Here is a 21,729-nt window from a genome sequence, read left to right on the forward strand (position 1 = left end):
ATTTCTCTCCTTAACGATACTTTCAACCAATGTCAAAACATAGTATAGTTATACCACATTTATCTATAATCGCGAAGTAGAGTAATCGTTTGTGTTGTTGTCATGCCTTGAATTTGCTGTTCATCAACAAGTGATTGTGTATATTTTGTAGATATGAACTGCCAATTCAAAATTGAATGATATCAGCCATGTTGAAATAATTGCACTGTTCATATCTTTCCAACAGCAAGTCAAGCCGTATTCGAATGCAACCCTGCGAAGTGAAATGAACTCCACCTGTTCGTGGTTAACGGACAACAGGTTGGTGTCTTTACATAGGTGTACATTTAATATTAGGTACAGTCAAATCTGTCTTAGCGACCATAATAATGTCTGTACCGCTCACCAGCTGTATACGGCCACTAAAAACAATTTTCCTCCTAGATAAAAATCTTTTCAATGAACCTGTCTTATTATAACTGCTACTTTCATTTGTTTCCATATAGACTGATATGACAGTGAATTTGAATTCATAATTACACGTATATAACCGCAAATGTTGGCTGAAATAAAATACCAGTACCCACAATTACATAAATATTATTGTCCATTGGAGTGTGGGAACTTTATGTCTTTCAATGTATAACTTTGTGTCACGTTGTAGGTTATTTGATTTTATACTTATCTTATTTATTGCTTTTCGAGGAAAACTGCAGAAATAGAACAAAAATATAAAACCAAGAACCAAGCAAATATAAACGAAAAATATGCATTATTTCTACAGAAAATGGAGCAACCGCGGATGTGTCACGGACTACAGTCAAAGTAATGAAAATAAGACGACGTGTGAATGCGGCCACACCACCAGCTTTGCGGTACTCATGCAGGTTGTTGAATTTGAGGTGCGTATTGTCATGTCTCCATTTGGGTTGAATTGCTTTCCAAAAGTTAACAACGATTAGATTTTTATCTTCTTTTTAAAGAAATTTCATTCAGTTTCAATTTTCATGTCTAGGAGATTAGTAACAGGTAGTAGAATATTCTAGATACCAATGGCGATCACACTGAAAATAGCCATTACAATGGGAATGATTATAATTATTAGAATCACAAGTACATCTATATTTACGATGTTAGAGATCTACCTCTTGTATATTTCAGAATTTGCAAATATAATGTAATTAATCTGGAGGTTTGATAGGGCAGTATGCAGACTAGAACAGTTTTGATATTTATCGATTTGCTTGTGATGTTTCTGTTGTTTTAAAGTGAGTGCCAAAGCAAGCTAAGTCCACTTCTTACCCCCCCCCCCCCCTCCCTTCTCTCACTATCTTTCTTTTTTCGACTTTCTGACAATGTTACAACCTCAGATTAGCAAATCAAACAAGATAGCTCTCGGTCTCTTCAGCTACCTCGGGATCGGTTTGTCTATCATGTGCCTCGTCATTGCCCTTTTCATCTTCTTCACCGTCGGGTACGTACAGACTCTACTCACCTTTATCATGGCTAAGACCAAGACCCCCCTGTGAGGAGGTCCACGGTCCAAGTCCCCTGGCAGCTCCACACCCCCTCTCCCTTCCCGTATGTTCCCCTGGGTCAGAGTCCAAGTTAGCACTGTCTATATGAACGTCGATCCCGTTGGTTGCTTATATCATGGACCATACTAGGGTCTATGCTTAGGCCCCCTATATATTCGAGCAGTTCATTGATTTCTGCTGTGGCAGCGTAGAACTAATTTGTTCTGCTCTCAACTCGGCTTTCAAGCCAACTGTCAGTGTTCTGTTTCTGCTATTATAATGTTGTCATTGAAACGTAGGTCCTGGGGGGCATTTCATCAACGAGTTCGTCGGAGTTTTCACCGACAAATTTGCTATCAGCCAATCAGACGCAAGGATTTCATTAACTTTTAACAGTTGTCAGTGTAAATCCTTGCGTCTGATTGGCTGATAGCAAATTTGTCGGTGAAAACCTCCGACGAATTCGTTGATGAAACGCCCCCCAGTCCGTACTTTTTCAAAGTACCGGTAGTCTGTCCTACTTGCTCAAAGTTGATAAATCGCTATGGTTTCCATGAAGTGATGTGTGGATAATGACAGAGAGGAAATTAATTAAAAGGGGATATTTCTTTCCATGAGGAAACGACAAGAACAAACCAGCAAAAACTTGTTGTTGTTGTTGTTGTGTGTGTGTGTGTCATAATTTCTCTGTATGATTGCTTGATTGTATACTTGTTTCCTTGTTTGCTTGTTTTAAGTACCTGTATGATTTTGCTCAGAAATACACGTATATCTAAATAAGGTACACGATTTTAATATTCATCTTCGCTATGTTTAAACAGAGCACTGAGGGCTTCAGAGAGGAATATGATCCATCGCAACCTGATGATCGCTCTTCTCCTTGCTTATATCACCTTTTTGGCGGGCATTAATCACGCGACAGATATACCTGTGAGTGCTGTTTTGCCATGCGTTTATATGAATGCGTCTGTAATAATGTAAGAACTACACCTGTAGAGATGTTTAAATTCGAAAAGTAAAGCAGGGAAGCAATGTTAAAGTGATTTGTTTTTCAAGGCTGTTTATATTAGAATGAATTACTTCTAAATGCATTGGGTAAGAACCATGATCGTGATTAAGGACATTCTACATAATTAACATTTATAAGACTGCATAATGAATGGCTATCACACACGTCCAATAGTCTTTGACTGTTATGAATCATAATGAATATCATAAGATTATACAAAATACATTCATCTTAAATATGTTTTTCCCACTTATGTGTGGATAGATTCTTTGTACAGCCGTGGCAGCCCTCATGCATTACCTGTACACTGCTGTCTTCTGTTGGATGTTGATCGAGGGAATACACCTCTATCTCATGTTGGTTAAGGTAAGCTGATCCACCTTCCTAGAAAGCACATACATTTCTAGTTGATTTGAAATAACAACAGTGTTAAAGGGAAAGTCCAGACGGTTCTAATAATTACACATCATATATAAATTACGTAAATCAACAGCTCCATGTTAAGATTTCTGGAGTTAAGTGTGGTCTTTGACCAGAGAAACTAATACTGAAACCGGAAGAATCACACTGAACGAGGATGATGACATGGCATTTTAACCATAGGAATGCATGAGTGTTTGTGTGTGTGTGTGTGTGTGTGTGTGTTCAGCATACAGCAAAATGTAATGTATGTTTCTTGTGGTTTTTTTTATTGTTTTTTTTTATTTTTTGCAAATCTTACCATGTAGGCCCTATATGAAAGATAACATAAACTTATGCATGTCTCTCAGTAAAAAAGCTATCTTGATCATCTTAATCAAGCCAGTCCATATTTGCTTCATACTCAAAATCGTGTGCTGCTGAATTACCTTCTTTTTTTTTCAACATACCTTATTTTTTTTTTTACAGAGCATACTTTATAACCAAAATTATATCAAATTCTGCATAACTCTTAGAGAAAAAAAAATCTTGATCAACTTGGTCAAATCTATCAACATCTGCTTCATTACATAAACTCCCTCACATACGCAATCACACACACACAAACATATGATAATATATATATATATATATATATATATATATATACATATATATACATATAGTTAAAGTTATAGTTATTTACGTAAAAATTATATCAGTGCGTGTGTGTCTCTAAGAGGATGCAAACACAATCTAAGCTAATTATGCTAACATAATCCAAGATCTAAGTGACATATACCACAATGATTTTCATTTTGTCATAACAGGTGTTTGGATCGGAGGGTAGTAAGCGGGCCTACTACCTGGCGGTTGGTTGGGGAGCACCAATCATTATCGTCGCTATCTCTGTCGGAATAATGTATGACGACTATGGCACCGAAGAGAAGCAAGTTATTCCCTGATTTGTGTTTCTTTGTTTGTTTGTTTGTACGTTTTCACATCTTTATGTCTATGACGTGTTTGTGTGTGTGTGTGTGTGTGTGTGTGTGTGTGAAACCACGTGTTTCATTTGTCTTCTAATGTGTGTAAGTGAAATTATCACGTCCGCGGTTGAAGTCTCTTACAAAATAATTGTGTATGTGTATGCATGGGTGGGTGTTCGTGTGTGTGCATATATATATATATATATATATATATATATACACGTATATATATGTGACCGTGCACCTCAAAACGAACATAAAGTCGCACACACTGATTTTGCGTGAGGACTGAAAATAAGTGAAATGGGTCAACCTAGCCGAACTTGACTTTTTCATATTTTCTGAAAGAGCGGGTCTTCTTTTATATTATGCTAAAATTTGGTATCCTAAAACGGGCAGGAAAGTGTGTTTTTTTTTAGCAGTTTATCTCGAACATTTTTGGTAGAATAGTGTGATTAGGTGTGTCTTTAGAATCCCTTTTTCATTTCTGAAAAACCTTGTCCACACTCTTCACTTTCAACTCTAATAACTTTTGAAAGGATAGTGCTACTGCTTTGAAAGTTGGCATTGATTATGGACAGAATGTGTTAATGAGGCATGCTTAATTTCAATTTAATTTGACAATCTCTTCATTGTTGTTACTCTGGTGGTTTACTTCCTGTTTTTTGTCCCTTTTCATCGCACAGCCAGCAGGGTTTGGTAAAGATTAAGCGCTTGAATAGACACTGTACTTCAGAGCCTCTTTTCTCAGTTCACACTTTTCCTGAGTTTGTGCTTTCTTTCCAATATTTAGATAGATTAGGAGAGTCCATTTGATTTGAGTTATACATCATTTTAAAGCTTAAAGTCTGTTCTTTCAGAATATGGTATTAACTAAAAATTCATGTCTGGCGACTTTTTGTTTGTTTTGAGGTGCAGGGTCATATATATATATATATATATATATATATATATATACACGTATATATATACATGTGTCCATGGGTGTATATAATTATGTGCATTCCTGAAAAACACATCTATTTTCTGTTTTAATGTTTTTATTCACATTATAGAGAGAAGCAAGCGCCAGAAGAGTAATGATAATTATAATACAAACGTATTCACGTATCGTCTTTGACAAAATAAATAAACCGATAATTAACAAAATAACAAAGGGAAATGTACATGGATAGCAATGTGGCGGGCAGGCGGAGAGAGAGAGAGAGAGAGAGATCATTACAACTAAGAAAACACGCTGAGAACGGTAATGGCGTTAAGTTGCCACTAGTGTTCGACGCACCTTAATCGCCCTTCTCAGCCGACACATCGACGTTCGATTACTATAAAAAATATCGGTAGTTAACCTGTGGGAAACTGAGAAGTGATTAAGCTCACGTTCAAGTTCAAAATCATTCGTTTTTTCCACAATATATAAACATAAATCTCACTTTCTTGGGTCACAAAAAACAATGCATACAATTTGTACAGAGAAAACAACCATAATTAAAAAAACTCACAGTAGTGATACATTGCAATAGTTGTACTGTGTGAAAGAAAGGTTATTATCAACATTTTTTTCCATAATTTATTCAAAGATCGATATCTCTTCGAACGGAACACATATTCCATTGCTGAAGGATAACAGAAAGGAGGACTTATTCACTACTGCCGAACCTTGATTCACAGTTTTCATGTGACATCACATAAAATGACAAGCATCGTGAACCTCAAGTGAACCTTGCGAGTTTTGATTTAGCTCAAGCTTCAGGACAGCAGACACTCCTGTTATCCTTTAAATAAACCTTAAAATTAACTTGTCTTCTTTAATATGCTGTTCCCTCTTCTCTTCATACTCGTAACAGGTGCTGGATGCGGACCGGGTCTCCCGTCATCTGGGCATTCGTTGGCCCAGTCATAGCAGTGATTCTGGTAAGCTATAAGGATTAAAGGGACCCTATACTAAACAAAAAAAAAATGGTTGAGAACTAACTTCAGGATGCTAACAAGTTTTGATGAGGTAATGCGAAACACCTCATGAAATATTAAAGAAAATGTAATTCCAAGATGAATTCAACGCTTATTTGATGAAAATTAGTTTTGAAATGGTTGAGATACCCAAAACAGGGCAATCCAGACCTATAATATAAGGCGAGACTCAGACTCACCTGTCATTACGATTACAATGTTTTAATTTGCTTTTATGTCTCAGCCATTCCAAATAAACTTTCAATTTCTAATAGAATTATTGATATGCTTTTTTACTATTTCATAAATGGCTTCGTCGTATCTCGCAAAAGAGTAAAAAACCCAGTCGTCATCTCTACCAATAATGTATCATTCCTTTAAGGCAATGATTGTATTTTGTTGTTGTTTTTTGTCTTTCTGCCTTTCACCTGATCACAAGTCAAACACACACTGATTAATATAATGTCGTTTTGATGTACTAAGATATAGTTATGCAAAAAAAGAAGAAGTGAATTTAAACAATCAAGAGGGTTGCCATATACATGTATCATATATATAATCTTGATTTATATATCAACATTACTGTCTTTCTTTATTTACCACGTAGTTCAACATGTTTGTTTTGGTCATGGTCATGCGGATCATTTATCGCTCCTCTGCCATCAACGTCGATTGTCCGGTTGACCAAGTCAAGTAAGTACCTTTGTATTTTGCGTAATTGTTTGATCCATCTGTACTGTCATATATAAGAAAATGGATAGTATACTTATATATAAATGAAGATAACGAAAAGAAAACACAGCTCAACATTGAAAGCCATTACATAATGAAGGTAAAGCTTTCAAACAAAGGGAAACAGATGGGAATAAAATAAAGTCTGTTACTGTTTTAAGTAGAAAAAGAAAGGAAGAGAAAAAAAATAAAGCAAAGAGAGGAAAGTACTGAAATATAGCAAATCAACGAAATAAAGCAAACTAACAAAATAATGATAAAACACAGCAAACCATCAAAGTCTGCACCTCAGTAAGAATAGCGTTGCAAAATTCTATAATCATTATACTTCTTGCCTTCTCTCCGGCAGAGCTGCGGCTAAGGGCTCTCTGGCCTTGCTGCCCATTCTCGGCGTGACGTGGTGTCTGGGGATCTTCGCTGTTGGCAGTACCACCATCGTATTCCAGTACCTTTTCGTCATCTGTAACAGCACCCAAGGCATTCTGCTCTTTATTTTCCACTGCCTTCTCAACTCAGAGGCAAGTATGATCATCCGTTATCGCAATTACCCTCTGGACAATTACCCCTGACGCTTACCTTGACCCTAACCGTGTTTGGTAACCCTAATCCTGAACCCTAATAATAACCTTAACCCAAACTCTTAACCTAAACCTAATCTTTACTCTCACCTTATCATTAACCAGTATTTAGCAGGAAGTAATTTTCTGTGGAGGGGGGGGGGATTGACCTCATACGTTTTTGTTTTCTTAAATTCACATTGTTAATAATTGTTCTTTTCAATTTTCACTTTTACGCTAATGCATGATGCTTTCTGAACCATTTGAAGTTTGAAATACAAGTAGCAATAAATTACACAAACCATGATATACAGTTGAGTAGATCCACGGATATAGTCGTGTGCTTGTCTTCATTTTAACAAATGATGATGCTTTCAACCCAGAGTCTGTATTCTCTGCACCATTTCTAGGTTCGGAACGCCCTCAAGAGAGAGAAGGAAAAAATGGGCTGGTCCACTGCAGGTCCAGGGATCTCTACAACCCGGAAAATTAAGGTGAGATTCAGTAGAAAATCTTTTTTTTTTAAAACAGTGATTAGTTTATTTAGTTTTCTGGTATCACCCAGATATATACATAATCCATATTTGTGACCCTGCACCTCAAAACAAACAAAAAGTCGCCATACACAAATTTTTAGTTAAGACCATATTCTGAAAGAACAGACTTTAAGCTTTAAAATGATGTATAACTCAAATCAAATGGACTCTCCTAACCTATCTAAATATTGGAAAGAAAGCACAAACTCAGGAAAAGTGTGAACTAAGAAAAGAGGCTCTGAAGTACAGTGTCTATTCAAGCGCTTAATCTTTACCAAACCGTGCTGGCTGTGCGATGAATGGGACAAAAAACAGGAAGTAAACCGCCAGAGTAACAGCAATGGAAGGATTATCAAATTAAATTGAAATTAAGCATGCCTCATTAACACATTATGTCCATAATTAATCCCAACTTTCAAAGCAGTAGCACAATCCTTTCAAAAGTTATTAGAGTTGAAAGTGAAGAGTGTGGACAAGGTTTTTCAAAAATGAAAAAGGGATTCTAAAGACACACCTAATCACACTATTCTATCAAAAATGTTCGAGATAAACTGCTAAAAAACACACTTTCCTGCCCGTTTTATGATCCCAAATTTTAGCATAATGTAAAAGAAGACCCACTCTTTTAGAAAATATGAAAAAGTCAAGTTCGGCTAGGTTGACCCACTTCACTTATTTTCAGTCCTCACGCAAAATCAGTGTGTGCGACTTTATGTTCGTTTTGAGGTGTACTGTCACATTTATCTGTCATACAGTATTGCATATCACATATACTATTAAAGTGTATTTACTTGTTAGTTCGCTATTTTGTTTTATCGTATTTCATTCAATGGCGGGATAGAAATGCTCTTGTCCAACGTGGCACCTGTATTGTGAATAAATGAACAAGATATTTCTTAAGGAATAATAAGTGTTTCCGAACAAAAGTGACAATATCTCATCACCATTATTACAAAGGTTTCTAAATTAGGATTGTGATTACTTAACAAGAACAAAACTCCGCCAGACTGAAACAGTGTTGTTATGCAACTCTTTCTTGTAAATCCCGGATAATACATCTACAACTGAATATAAGAAATATCCCTTGTCATTTGCTGCAAGCATACTATAAATAGTGAGCCTGCATCACCAAACCACCACCACCATCACACACACAAAAAGAAACTCAATACAAGGATTTTAATTAAGGGCGGATTATAAACGAGCACACCCTAAGCTTCAACATGGCATCATATTAAGATTATTATAACTCAATACAAATTGACTTTTCAAACCCATCTTTTTAAAAGAATGGAAAGCATATTGCTGGTATATGACCAATATATTCTGGAAAAGTGTTTAGAGAGGATAACAACGGGGATTAAAGGAGATGGCTAGTAACTGATCAGTGGGAATCAGTGGGAATGCTGGGGGATGATTGTCTCAATCCTTGTGGGATTCATTTCAGAGTACATGTTATATCTATTGGTGTGTGAAAATTATTTCCTTCAGAATGGTCTCATATTCAAGAAATGTGCAGTTCGATCGCCCCGTCACTGTACAGGCATGCTAACCTGGAAATATTAAACTGCACATTACTTGAATATGAGACCATCCTGAAGCAAATACGTTTCACACAACAGTAGCTATATAATGCACTCTAAAATGAATCCCACAAGGATTGTAACAATCATCCCCCAGCATTGCCACTGATTCCCACTGATCAGTTACTAGCCATCCCGTTTAATGTCTTGCGTTTCGTCAAGTGCGTATTTTCACCCATCCGTGCTCACTGCATGAAAGGAACAATGAACAAGATATAAAATTCCGTGGCCACCATTATGAAGGGATTATCAAACTATTAGAACTGAAAATTTTTACATCTTGAAGTACTTTCTATACATGACCGACACTAACTTCTTATGAAATATCATCATCCTTTCAAAAGTTATTAGAGACGAAAGTGGCATTGTTTGAAGTTGTTAGTCATCATTTGATTTTATTTGTCATCCTATACCATTATAGGTCAATTATTTGATACTTGGTTCGTAGTTATGATCGTTATGTTATTCATCGTGCACACTTGGCTATAAAATTTGAATCATGGTTTTGTGGTAAATCAGTGAAAACTGTGAAAACTCGCGCAATATGTTATGACTTTGCTACGAATTTGTCAGGTGCACCCATCCAGCGATGACCCCAGCAGCGGAAAGAATGACATGAAAGGTAATTGTACTTTGTTTGGTTTGTTTATTTCTGTGTGGTTCATTGTCCTTTTATCACAAAGATGTCATCATAGACATCCACGTGGAGACAATAATTTTTATCGTCAGGCGATTTACATGTGTATGTTCACGTTGTTGATAAAGGGTGGTCATCCCACGGGTTGAACAACTACTAAATTTCCGGCTAACGAGCTACACTCGAAGGCAAATAAAGCCCGTGAATGCGACACTAGGCAAGATAAGGTCCACAATCTCATGGGTTCACGTCACGAGACCGACACCCACAGGTCATACAGCCCCAAGTCATACAGCTCACACGTCATACAGCCCATAAGTCATACAACCCATTAGTTCGACACTAAGCTAACAAGGCCGACGAGACCCACACATTAAGCCCCGTGGTGTATTTGTCGAACTAGTGGGCTGTTTTTACCTAGTGTCGAACTCATGGGCTTTATTTGCCTAGTGTCAAACTCATGGGCTGTATGACTCGTAAGCTGTATGACTCATGGACCTGTTTTTAATGTCGAACTCGTGGGTGTCGGGCTCGTGGGATGACCCCAATCTCACGACCAGGGCAAACAGGTCCACGAACTCGACACAATTAAGTCTGTGATTTATGATGAGTTCGTGTCGAGATCATGACATGAACCCCTACATCTTATTAGCAATATTGTTGTTGTTCTCAAGTTTATTCGTTCTCCTTCGTGTCTTTTCTTCCACTTTCCCCCTTCTGTGCGTCTCCACGCTGCCTATAACAATAAATCTGTTGCTCTTCAACTGTTCAGTGCATACTATTTTATTTCACTTCCAGGCAAGTATAATGTTCACTGATTTTAGTAACATATCGTTTTTTTTTTTCTTTTTTCTTTCTCTTCACTCCCTCTCAAAAAAAAAAAAAAAAAAATATATATATAGATGGAAAGAGTGCTATAGACACTGAGGAGAAGTCAGTTGCAGTTCTTCGACCTGGAAAGGTATTACCGAAATTCGCTAGCAGGAAAATATTTATTTATTTATTTATTTATTTATTTATTTATTTATTTATTCTATTCATTTGTTTTGTGTCAGTAGGGTAGCTCTGTCAGTGGCTAAACACTACTATTGATAATTGATTGATATAATCAATTATTTTGTTACCTATGATGTATCTCAATCAGTCTTGGTATTATCATTAAGTGTAATAGATTGTTGTTCAAAACAGCTTGACTCTAAGAAAGTTCTACATACGACATCTCTTCACGAAGAAGGTTTATGTATAGTACACAGTCCTTGCACTTACATTTACGCTGTTTCTGTACAGAGTGGAGAGGAACAATTCATCCTGTCATACTTCATAATCAAATGTTGACGATATATTCTGTTTCTATTTGTATTGTAAGTATAGTTCATGTGCCTTGTGATGCATCCCTCTCTTCCTCTCCCTCTTACTTCCTCCTCGTTCGATACTCTGTAGCAAAGTCATGCTTTCGTTACATCTGTACTTCATACAAATGATCAACAATTTGATATAGATGGCAACTGTAGGTATTTTGTACCTCACGAATTTAATCATCAAATGTCAGATTATAGTGTATCTTCCAATTTAAGTTTGTTACATGGTAATACTCGCAGCATAGTATAGGTTTTCCCGGTCAATTTCATACTTTTGTCATTCAAGTTCCTATTCCGAGCATTCGATTTCACGCATTCCACGCTCGCAGCACTGAATCAGCAATCAAATTCAAAATCCGGTCATTCGAATTCACTATCCGAGCATTCAAATTCACTATCGGAGCATTCAAATTCACTATCGGAGCATTCAAATTCACTATCGGAACATTCAAATTCACTATCGGAGCATTCAAATTTAAGAGAGGAGCACGCATTTCATCAATGAGCAGTCAAATTCATGTCAAGCTGGCGACGGAATCTCGTCGGTCATTCAAATTCGTGAATAGGCAACCATGTTCCAAATAACTGCATTCAATTTAAATGAAGTCCTGAATTTAGTTAGTTTGGGGTCGTGTATGCATGTGTTTCTCATTTGGTTTTGAATATATTGGGATTTATGATGATTATTTATTTTGCAGTAGAGGTCCACCTGTTCATTGACAATTTTGAACTCGCGCTTAGCAAATAGGAATATACACGCACATGTCCCTCGGATTGGACATAAAATGGAGGTCCCATGTGTAAGAGAGTCACAACTCATGCACGTAAAAGATCCCACTTCATTTATTCATCGCAAAGACCAGAACATCAAACTCGACCCCATATTATGGAAGACCAGCATTTGCAGCTGAATATGGGTTATCCAGCCATCTTCTTCGATGAAAAATGAAACAAACAAACAAAAATTAGGCACTGTATAGGCCTACAGACGAGCATAATACGGAGAGTTGGTTGACACTTTCGAGGAAAAAAAAAACAATTTCGACTCTATTGAAACTGATACTTTTTATACGTGTTGTTTGTTGTGTATTGCTGTCTTATTGATTTACTTTTGCGGGACTATGTGAGACCATTGTGTGTCAGTTTGTCTTTAAATTGATGAATTGTGATTATCATGATTATGTGGTTGGTGTTGGGGCGTTGTCAGCATGCAGTATCACCAAGAAATATGATTACTAGTCGTTGTGTTGTTTGGATGCACTGCTGATTGGACATTGCAATTTGAAACTTATTGAGATGGAAAACAAAGAATACATGAACAGAGAACAATGTAGAACCTGTAAACAATCATAATTACACTATATGCAAGCCTTTATTGGTTGTGTTGGCCCTTTTCTCTTTCTTAAAAGTCTACTCCATTTTCCTCGTTAAATTGATTGTACGAAGTAGGAACTTGATCGCCTAAAAATGAATTTGAACGCTCCAAACAAGCTCTTTGGGACTATCACGTGACTATCGCATGAATTTGAATGCACGAGTAGGAAAGTTGGTGCTCGCATTTTGAAATTGAATGCCCAATCGTGAATTTGATTTCACGAAAACGAAATAGAATGCCCATAAATGAAATTGATCGCTGGGATTCTGAATTTGAATGCCCGAATATTATCGCGTGCGTGCGCTGCGTGAATTTGAATGCACATTAATGAATTTGAGTGACAAAAGTATGAAATTTACCGGGAAAACCTATAAAAAACTTTGATAATTTTTCTCATTTTCTGTCCTCCATACAGTTCTCTTTATCCAGTGCTAAAATACTCTCTATTCAAGTTGATGTGACAACTGGTAACTCTTTTATCATGTAATGTGTAATTTACAGACCCCCCCCCCCCAAAAAAAAAAAAAAATACAAATACAAATACAAATACAAACCTGGAATTATTTGTAGAGGACTTAGAAACCCTGCTTACGAAAATTAACTCTTACAATAAGATGTGCTGTTTGATGGGTGATTTCAATATTGATCTAGCAACTGGAAATAATTCGACTTCAACCTTTCTTAATATTTTATTATCACATTCATTTTATAATACAATTATTGATAAACTGACAAGAGTTGCACCTCAGTGAGCTTCTCTGATAGACAACATTTTTATCAATATGCAACGAGATACATTAAAGTCAGGTATATTTTATGCTGATATATCTGATCATCTTCCAATCTTTGTGATTTTTACCATTTTGATTTCAAAAAGATCTTTTCAGTCTACCAAATATGTTCAACGTAATATAACGTCTGATTAAATTAAATGATTAAAGAACAATTTGGCAGTAGAAACTTGGAGAGACGTTTCTGCATGCGAAGAATTTAATTCTGCCTATGATTGTTTTCTGAATATTTTTTTTTTATTATTTTGATAAGAATATGCCTTTAAAACAAATAAATGTTAAATAGAAGAAAAAACACCGGTGGATCACGAATGGTATACAAATTACATATAAATAATTGATTTGATTTAGAATGTTTTGATAGATAAAGACTAAATATTTCTTGGCATCACCTGTGTACATATCCGTGTATGTTTTGTTGTGTAACTGTTTTGTTGTGTAAAACTAGTTTGCTTTTGTTGTAGTTAAATAAGCCGATAGTTGGTTGAAACTGTTTGTTTATTTATTTATTTGTTCACGAGGCCCCAATATCAAGCTCGGCTTACTGAGGATCCTTCTGTATGGTACCTTGACTTTTTTGTTTATCATCATTATGTCTCCGTTCTTTGTCACAATGATTTGATTACCTGTCATGTGCAAAATCAGCCATGAATTATTATGAATCATGTGTTTATTTCAGAAAGTGATCAGCGTTGATCATATTGTACCATACAGAAACAATAAAATTAAATGAAGTGAAATGAAATAACAGGGAAAGAACAAAAACATGTCATATATGTCATGTACTACTCTGATTAATGTTTATACGAGCTGGTATTATATCCTTCTTTTGTTTTTCTTCTTTTTGGTGGTGATGGAGTTGTGTTAAAGGATACCAATCAATAGAGGGGTATCCAGTGCGGAATAACGATTTTCAAATAACCTGACTACCACACTGTGAAGTCATTTCGAATCTTTTCTTTTCCATTCATCTCTTCTCTCATACCTTGTGTGTGTCTTTGATTGTCATTCTACGGGCAAATATGTTCACTTTCCCATTGTCTTCTTTATCAGTTATGAGATATTCTCTTCACCCTCTTAAAGGTCCAGTTTACCTTTGGGAACAGTGATTTGAAAAATGTTCAAGATATCACATTTGATGCATACACGTATTTGTAGGTCTGTTGTATCACAAAACATCATACCATATAAAAATTTCCGCAATAAAGCCTAAAGTATGAGGAGATACCAGCATTTTTCTCAATAAACCATAACTGTATACGGTTTTATAGTGTGGAAGCATGTATATAACTATTATTCACATTTTGTGTATTTAACGATACTTAACATCGATTATATGGATTCAAATTTTTACAGTGGTTGTTTCTATCCCTAACTCATATTCTAGAACTATTTTAAAGCACTAATGTTACTATTAGGTATTTGTTTCATCTGCAAATGGTAAATTATGCCTTTAACAAGTACTTCGAATAACCGTGGTTCTTTGGTTCTTTGGTTCTTTCTCCTTGTATCAAAGGGATCTGGTAAAGCTGATAGTGAGGGAAACAAGAAGAGGGACGATGAAATTCCTCTCCCCGGACAGATTGGTGAAGAAGCAATGGAGGACACACCCCCTCGCACCATTCGACAGGTGAATCCTGGTCTAATCCCCTACCACCATCCCCGCCCCATACCGCTATAATCACCAAACTAATTCAGCATGTGCCCCATGCAACATCTTTCACAGTGTTTCGTGGCAACTTGTAGATAATTGACTACTACTTGGTTTGCCCTCTCTTGCAAGTCTCCAGATTCTTGTTTTCAAAGGTTCTGACCAGCAAGATCAAGATTTGGGGAAATGGATTTTACCTTCGGGTTGTTGTTGTTGTTTTTCAATTAATTGACTGCCATGATTTATTACACTTGTGGGCACTCGGATTAGCATTTTGGAGGTGAAATGCGGATTGTTTTCGGCTTTCACGACTGACATGTACGAATTAATACAAGGTTCCGATCTTACTCTGATGAAAATAAATGCAATTACAGTAAAGAAGTCATATACATGTACCGCAATATTCATGGGTTGTTTGTCGTTCTTGCTGATGTTTTTTTTTTTTCAGTCAATAAACTGTTATTTAACCTCTCTATGAATTCAGCTGGTCCATACCTACGTTAATACCTCAAACAGATCCCACAAGTCTTGCAAGTGGGGGCTACCTTGTTATACATGAGCCAGCAGCCATTTTGTACCCTTCCCATCATTCAGAATTTAATAGACTTTTGATGCAACAGACAATTCAATTAGGGTGAATTACCTTGCATGCTCCCCTTTTACATGTTTTATGTTGGGATTGTCCATAGTAAGTGTTGTCACAGTGAAATAATAATATACGGTATGGACGACATAACATGTACCCATTCTTCACTTTTGGCATTTAATGTACATTATAGAATTGTACGAAACCTGTAGTATGTGTGGAGTTGGTGTTTAGTGTGTGTGCGCAAGCGCCTATTGTTATAAAATGGAATATGATATTTGGAACTGCTAGATACAGTTTGTTATCTCTAAGGTGTGATATTTAAAGGGACTGTACAGTACTGGTTGAGGCGAGGATTCAGGTTTATAACATTGTTGATGAGATAATCGGAAACTCATGAATTGGAAAGAGCATGTAATTTCAAAAAAGATTCAATTGATTAATTTGATGACAATTGGGCTTGAAATGTATGAGATATCAGAAAAAGCGATCCTAATAAAGTCGACAGGCCACGACTTTGATTAGGGTCTCTTTGTTTTTCATTACTTTTAGATATCTCAGTCATTTCAAAACCAATTTGCATCAAGTAAACTTTTGATTCCCCTTAGAATTGTATTCTCTTTAACATTTCATAGAGCGGCTTCTAAATATGTCGCAAAATGTACAAGCTGAATCCTCACCTGAACCGGTACTGTACAGTCCCTTTAATGCAACTCTGGCTTCAATCTGCCCATAGAAAGAAGGCACACGATGATCGCTAGGGGAACTCAGTCTCAAACGTCACATTCTGAATGGAATTTTCTTGACTCTTTTTTCTTGGTACCTCTTTCTTTCTTGCATTTTGTTGATTCGGCAATCCCAGGTAGCCAAAGCTAGAAAATGGTTCTCCTATAACATTCAATTGCCTTGTCTCGCATTTCTTGAATATCAGATATATACAGTCATAAGATGTACCATTAAAAGGGTAAATTGTTAAAAAAAAAAGATGATGAACACCTGATAAATAAAGGGGTGGGATCAGTAATGGCTTGTTTAACTGTTATGTTTATCTTGGTTGTACTTCCGTCGTATACGTTTTCTATATACGTTGTATATAAATTCTTCAGTCCAACACATCGCAAAGATTATATTTTTTGTGTACACTATTCCTTTTTTACAGAAATGAGGCGAGGACATCAGCGTTTTTGTCGTTGTTGTACGAGCGGTGACTTTGATATAGAAGTTTTTATTTTTGCTTTGCTACAGAGAATTCTAGCTGAACAGACTCTCGGTCCCATACGTACCAAAAGACGTCAGTAAAAATGATAAGGAAAAAATATAAATATAACTGCACAACAAACAATGCGGCTATAGAGCAATGTACCCATCATTAAAAAAAAATAAGCAAAAAGTTGTAATGTCAAAAGTCTTACACATCAATTAATGTTTGAACCCTGTCGAAAAAAAAATGAAAAAAAATGAAGATGAATTACTGGTCGCAATATTTGTCAATACAGCATGAACACAATGTAGGGCAGAAAACCAACCTCTCAGTCATATTAGGCCCTACTTTTTTTTTTTCGTTTTGTCTTCCGGCACTTCTCGGTCACGTGCATGTGTTTGTATATGGGAGAAATTTCCTTCGTTATCCCTCATCAAATTTTCAGAGTGATACATCACTGCACTTTTAAATTAGACACCTCTGGAAATTTCGTTGCTTTATTTTTTTTTTTTTCGTTGATTGAGCAAAATGATAGTTTTCAACATTTTGTTTTTGTTCTTATCCAGACGGCTCTGACAATATTGGGCACTTGACAAATCAACCTAATTATTGTTGCTTTTCCAACAGAGATCGATTTTGCTCAAGACTCAATCGATTTGTGGTACAATTTGCCTATTCATTCAAATCTCGTCCTGGTACAAATTGCCCTATAGCCGCAAAATATTTGTGCGTATAAGATTCAGAACATGTCATCCGGTTTATAGCATGTTCATCATCTTTGCGGTGTGATGGTTGAATTAGATGTAAAATTCAGACAAGATGTCTTAGATATAGTTCTTCTAGAATTCTCTTTTCAGCAGTTTTGCTTGAGTTTGCTCTTTTTTTAACAAAGTGTGCACGTGGTATGGACTTGCAGTTGTTTTCTTCATTCTTGTCATTATCTTTCCTGCCGATGGGCTTGAGTGCTGATTTGATATAATTTAATGTTATCGTTTTCTTTATCATTATTCTCTGATGATTTGGTACCATTATTGACACTGCACCTGCACAGCATGTGAGCTTCGTGCGATTGTGTTTAAAAAAGCATTACATGTTGTATGCATGCTCTTTGGCTTCACCACTTTATATGACTGATTAAAAAAGACTGTGTTTTATTTGTTGTACAAGCTATACGTAATTTCCCAAATTTCTTCTCTGCTTGGCTGCAAGAGCCTTGCTCAGACTTATTTATTTCTGCTGAAAACAAAGCCTAACAGTATAAAAAATGTAGTATTATAGACACTATCATCGCTAAATCTTCAAAACCAGCTGCCAAAAATGTCAACGACGCTGTTGGCCATGTTGTGATAATAAATGATAACACATACAGAATGGATGAATATATTTGTATAAATACATAAATAAAGAAATAAAGAAATAAGTAGATAAATATATATATATATATATATATATATATATATATATATTTACTTATTTATCTATCAATCTATATAATCATCAAAATACTGTAAGGAAATGATTACATGAGTTTGATACTTCAGCATCAAACATGAGAAGAATTGAGAGAAGATATCTCACAAATGTATTTTTTCTCTCACCCTAGCTTCGTTTCTATGTCCTTGGTTACCACATTGAGACCTTGCTTCTATCTTAAGTTGTTCTCTTATCTCTTCCTTTTTTGCTTTGGCCCTTTTTCTAATTCACATGTGTATGTTTTTGTCCCATTTCATCTTTCTATCTTCACCTCTCCGTCTCCAGGAGGTGACCACCGAACGCGAGTTGAAGAAGGACGGATGGAAGATCAACGAGCAGCGGAAGGTCACGCGCACTTTTGTTCGAGTCGAGGCCGCCGAGTAATCGCAACCGAGAGATCTATCGAATCACACATTGTGATCGATAGTACCGGATGACACGCGGCTGATCGTCGCTGGAATTTTGACAATTTCGCACACCGTTTTGACGACTTATTGGCATTGAGTGCACTTGAATCCTCTTTCCTTGCGTGATCTATGGATGAATAATCATGAATTTTGGCTGTCGTATATCTAGTCCTAAGATTGAAGTAGGTATGATTATTAATCAACACTTTGGACAAAGAATATTTGAAATGTAAAACAAAGCGTTGTTTTAACGTAATGCACATTAATGATCTATGCGCGAGCGTACAAGCAACTGAAATCATTACAAAAGACCATGACAAGCGTATTCCACTTAAATTTCTGTAATTGATCACTCCTTTTGTCTTCAATCTTACACTGAAATAGCAATCATGTCCTCGTTTGCATGAGAACAAAAAAAAATCGGTCGTTTTATCTAAGAGCAAACAAGCTTTGAGATTTTGCTGTATTTAGACCATAAGATGTTGGATTTTTTGCATACACTTAATTTTTGTTACACGATTTCTTAATTGAGACAAACTGATGACCTGATCCTTCACATGAACAAGAGAGAAAAAAAAAACAAAAAAAAAAGATGCATGAGTTATATTATTAGATATAGCATTGCTTATTAATCCTCTGGAAATGTAAGATCATTTGTAGCGTGTGTTAAAATTTATAGTTTGAGAGTACCATACTTTAAAAAGAAGGATTTGCTGACTTTCCTTCGTAATTTGAATGTTTATTATTCACTCTATAGCGGTTTGCACTTGTTTTATATTTCTAAATCCACGTCAATGCTATCTACATTCAATATTAAGCAGTATATAACGGTTATTTGGAAGAAACCGGTATTACCGCTGCACTCGTGAGCACAAAAATTGTGCATACTGGAACAAACGTTTTTGTACAACATTACGGGTTCACAAGTTGTTCAGCATCTATTAAGAGTGTCGAACATTCGAAATGAAATCGATAATACCAGGTTATGTAATGTATGAGGAGTATCTTTGTTCACTGTTGGGCAAATCATAATTAAAAAGGAAGGAAGGAAAGACAATCCATATTCACATATTGTGGTATATAGAGAAGAGAAAAACGCGCGGGAATGCGCGGGAAAATCGTTATGTATATATTTATTTATTCATTGATTGACAAATTAAATCACCAAGGAACGAAATGTTTAAATAATGTGTGTGCACAAATAATTCAGTCAAAATCAAGACGGTAAGGTATAAAGTAACAATTGGAAGAAAATGCAAGGGTAAAAGGGTGATTTGTTGAAGACTGATACAAACGCAGCTCTGAAAAGATCAAATTTATGAATCAAATTATCATGTTGCTACCTTGAACACAAAATAATGAGTCGTTCTTAATTTTACCTGTGCATTAAGCTGCTGATTTGACATCGTCTTTCTTTGAATACAATAATGTGGCTTCTTGGTCTTCTGCATTTGATAGTGTACCCGCTATGTCTTTCATCTTTATTTATGTGTGTTTGTGACATCAGCATCGCATATTCCATTTATCAGAAATGTGTACCTTTATTTTTTTTTTCATAATGGTGTCATATTCGAAATTTCTAAGAAAAAAAAGACAGACTGCACAAAAATGTGGCCTATTATGTCTCGAGTGCAAAACTCTCTAAATGATGTATATGTTGAGCTTATAATGTATATTTTAGAGCTATTATAGTGGATGAACATGCACGCACAGATTATTCATGTCACATGCTGACTTAGGCCTATTAATTGCCTGCTTATGTCCATCACGATCCAGTACTGACGAGTTATCAGGCTATGCTCTGCTTTTATCTCAATATGTCCTTTTCAGAAAAGAAAAAATCTCCTGTACCTACGACTGATACACTGTATACACTGAGGTTTTCACTGTGAGGAAAGTCTTGAGTAGCACGGTCATGCTTACAAAGAGCTTTTTCATAATTATCTGGCATAAATGAAGCTTGGAAGAAGGGCTGTTAGAAATAAAAATCTGTCAGGACCAAGAGTTTTCATAAATATTTTCGCTTTCTCACATAATGTAGTAGTGATACTAGCAATGACAAAATAATTGTGATAATAATGATAATAATGGTAACAATGATTATCATTTACAATATTTAGTCACACTAAAAAAAATCTCTAGGCGCTCAGAAGAAAGAGGAAGAGGAAAGAAGAATGAACAGTTTAGTGCATATTATTTTCAGAATGAAGCAAAGTTTACATGGTTTAGTAGCATGGTAACATTATTTTAAGTGCAATTTGTTTTTTAACATTTTCGGTGCCAGTGAGTCAAATACGCTCAAATTTTACGTACGTACATAAGGAAGGATAAGAAAAATAGCACAGAGGGTTAAAGGTAACAAACGTTTGGATAGCTGATGGTATTTCCATCCACTTTATCTATGTATCAAAGCAAATCCCAACCAGCAATGTCTGAATTTCCACGTCTAATTTCTGTCCATCTATGGTAAAAAAAAAGAAAAGTGTCTTTAAGAAATATCGTTTCTAAGCATAGAGGCTTGCCACAATGTCAGAAAAAGGTGAAAAAAGGTGATAATAATACTAGTGTAAATGAATAGATAAATAACAGAAATTGAATATTAATTGCCATTGTTATATGTAGAGAAAATGTTGGTTGAGATGAAAGCAAATCATTTACCCATTTAAAGCTTAGAAAACTTGTGCAGAAAGCATTGGGAGGAAGACAAATTGTGTGATAAGTAAGTTCGATTTAAATGAATGTATGTCGATTATTGCCGACCAATTTAACTATTTGCATAAAAGTTTGGCAAGAATCAGTGGCACCTTTGCTGAGACAATGCGATACCACAAAAATTAAATCGCAGATAGTGCTGAAATCAGACTGCCCACATAATCTAAAGTCTAGGTGCTCTCTGACCTTAGCAAATCTGTGAAGAGCGCTGTAAGTTGAAAGAGAAGGGGAAGAGACAAATGCAATGTGTCGATACCACAACCCAAGGGTGACGGGGAAAAAGGTGACCGTTA

At 35.9% G+C, this 21,729-nt stretch overlaps 1 protein-coding gene across 1 annotated transcript in view; it reads left to right on the forward strand.

Moving 5' to 3' along the window:
* The window catches only part of LOC139717569 (uncharacterized), an 82,395-nt gene extending 61,055 nt beyond the window's left edge, over positions 1–21,340 (forward strand). The window contains exons 14-27 of the mRNA XM_071629075.1: positions 227–300; positions 764–881; positions 1,350–1,453; positions 2,318–2,426; positions 2,770–2,871; positions 3,735–3,853; positions 5,735–5,801; positions 6,445–6,530; positions 6,919–7,087; positions 7,537–7,620; positions 9,819–9,867; positions 10,785–10,843; positions 14,923–15,036; positions 18,603–21,340. Of these exons, the coding sequence (XP_071485176.1) occupies positions 227–300; positions 764–881; positions 1,350–1,453; positions 2,318–2,426; positions 2,770–2,871; positions 3,735–3,853; positions 5,735–5,801; positions 6,445–6,530; positions 6,919–7,087; positions 7,537–7,620; positions 9,819–9,867; positions 10,785–10,843; positions 14,923–15,036; positions 18,603–18,701 (1,353 nt within the window). The 3' untranslated portion in view covers positions 18,702–21,340. The remainder of the gene's footprint in view (positions 1–226; positions 301–763; positions 882–1,349; positions 1,454–2,317; positions 2,427–2,769; positions 2,872–3,734; positions 3,854–5,734; positions 5,802–6,444; positions 6,531–6,918; positions 7,088–7,536; positions 7,621–9,818; positions 9,868–10,784; positions 10,844–14,922; positions 15,037–18,602) is intronic.
* The last annotated feature ends 389 nt before the right edge of the window (positions 21,341–21,729 follow it).

This window comes from Diadema antillarum, unplaced genomic scaffold, assembly GCF_040938485.1.
Source record: "Diadema antillarum isolate AM-2024a unplaced genomic scaffold, OU_Dant_1.0 scf00000077, whole genome shotgun sequence".
NCBI classification, from domain to species: domain Eukaryota; kingdom Metazoa; phylum Echinodermata; class Echinoidea; order Diadematoida; family Diadematidae; genus Diadema; species Diadema antillarum.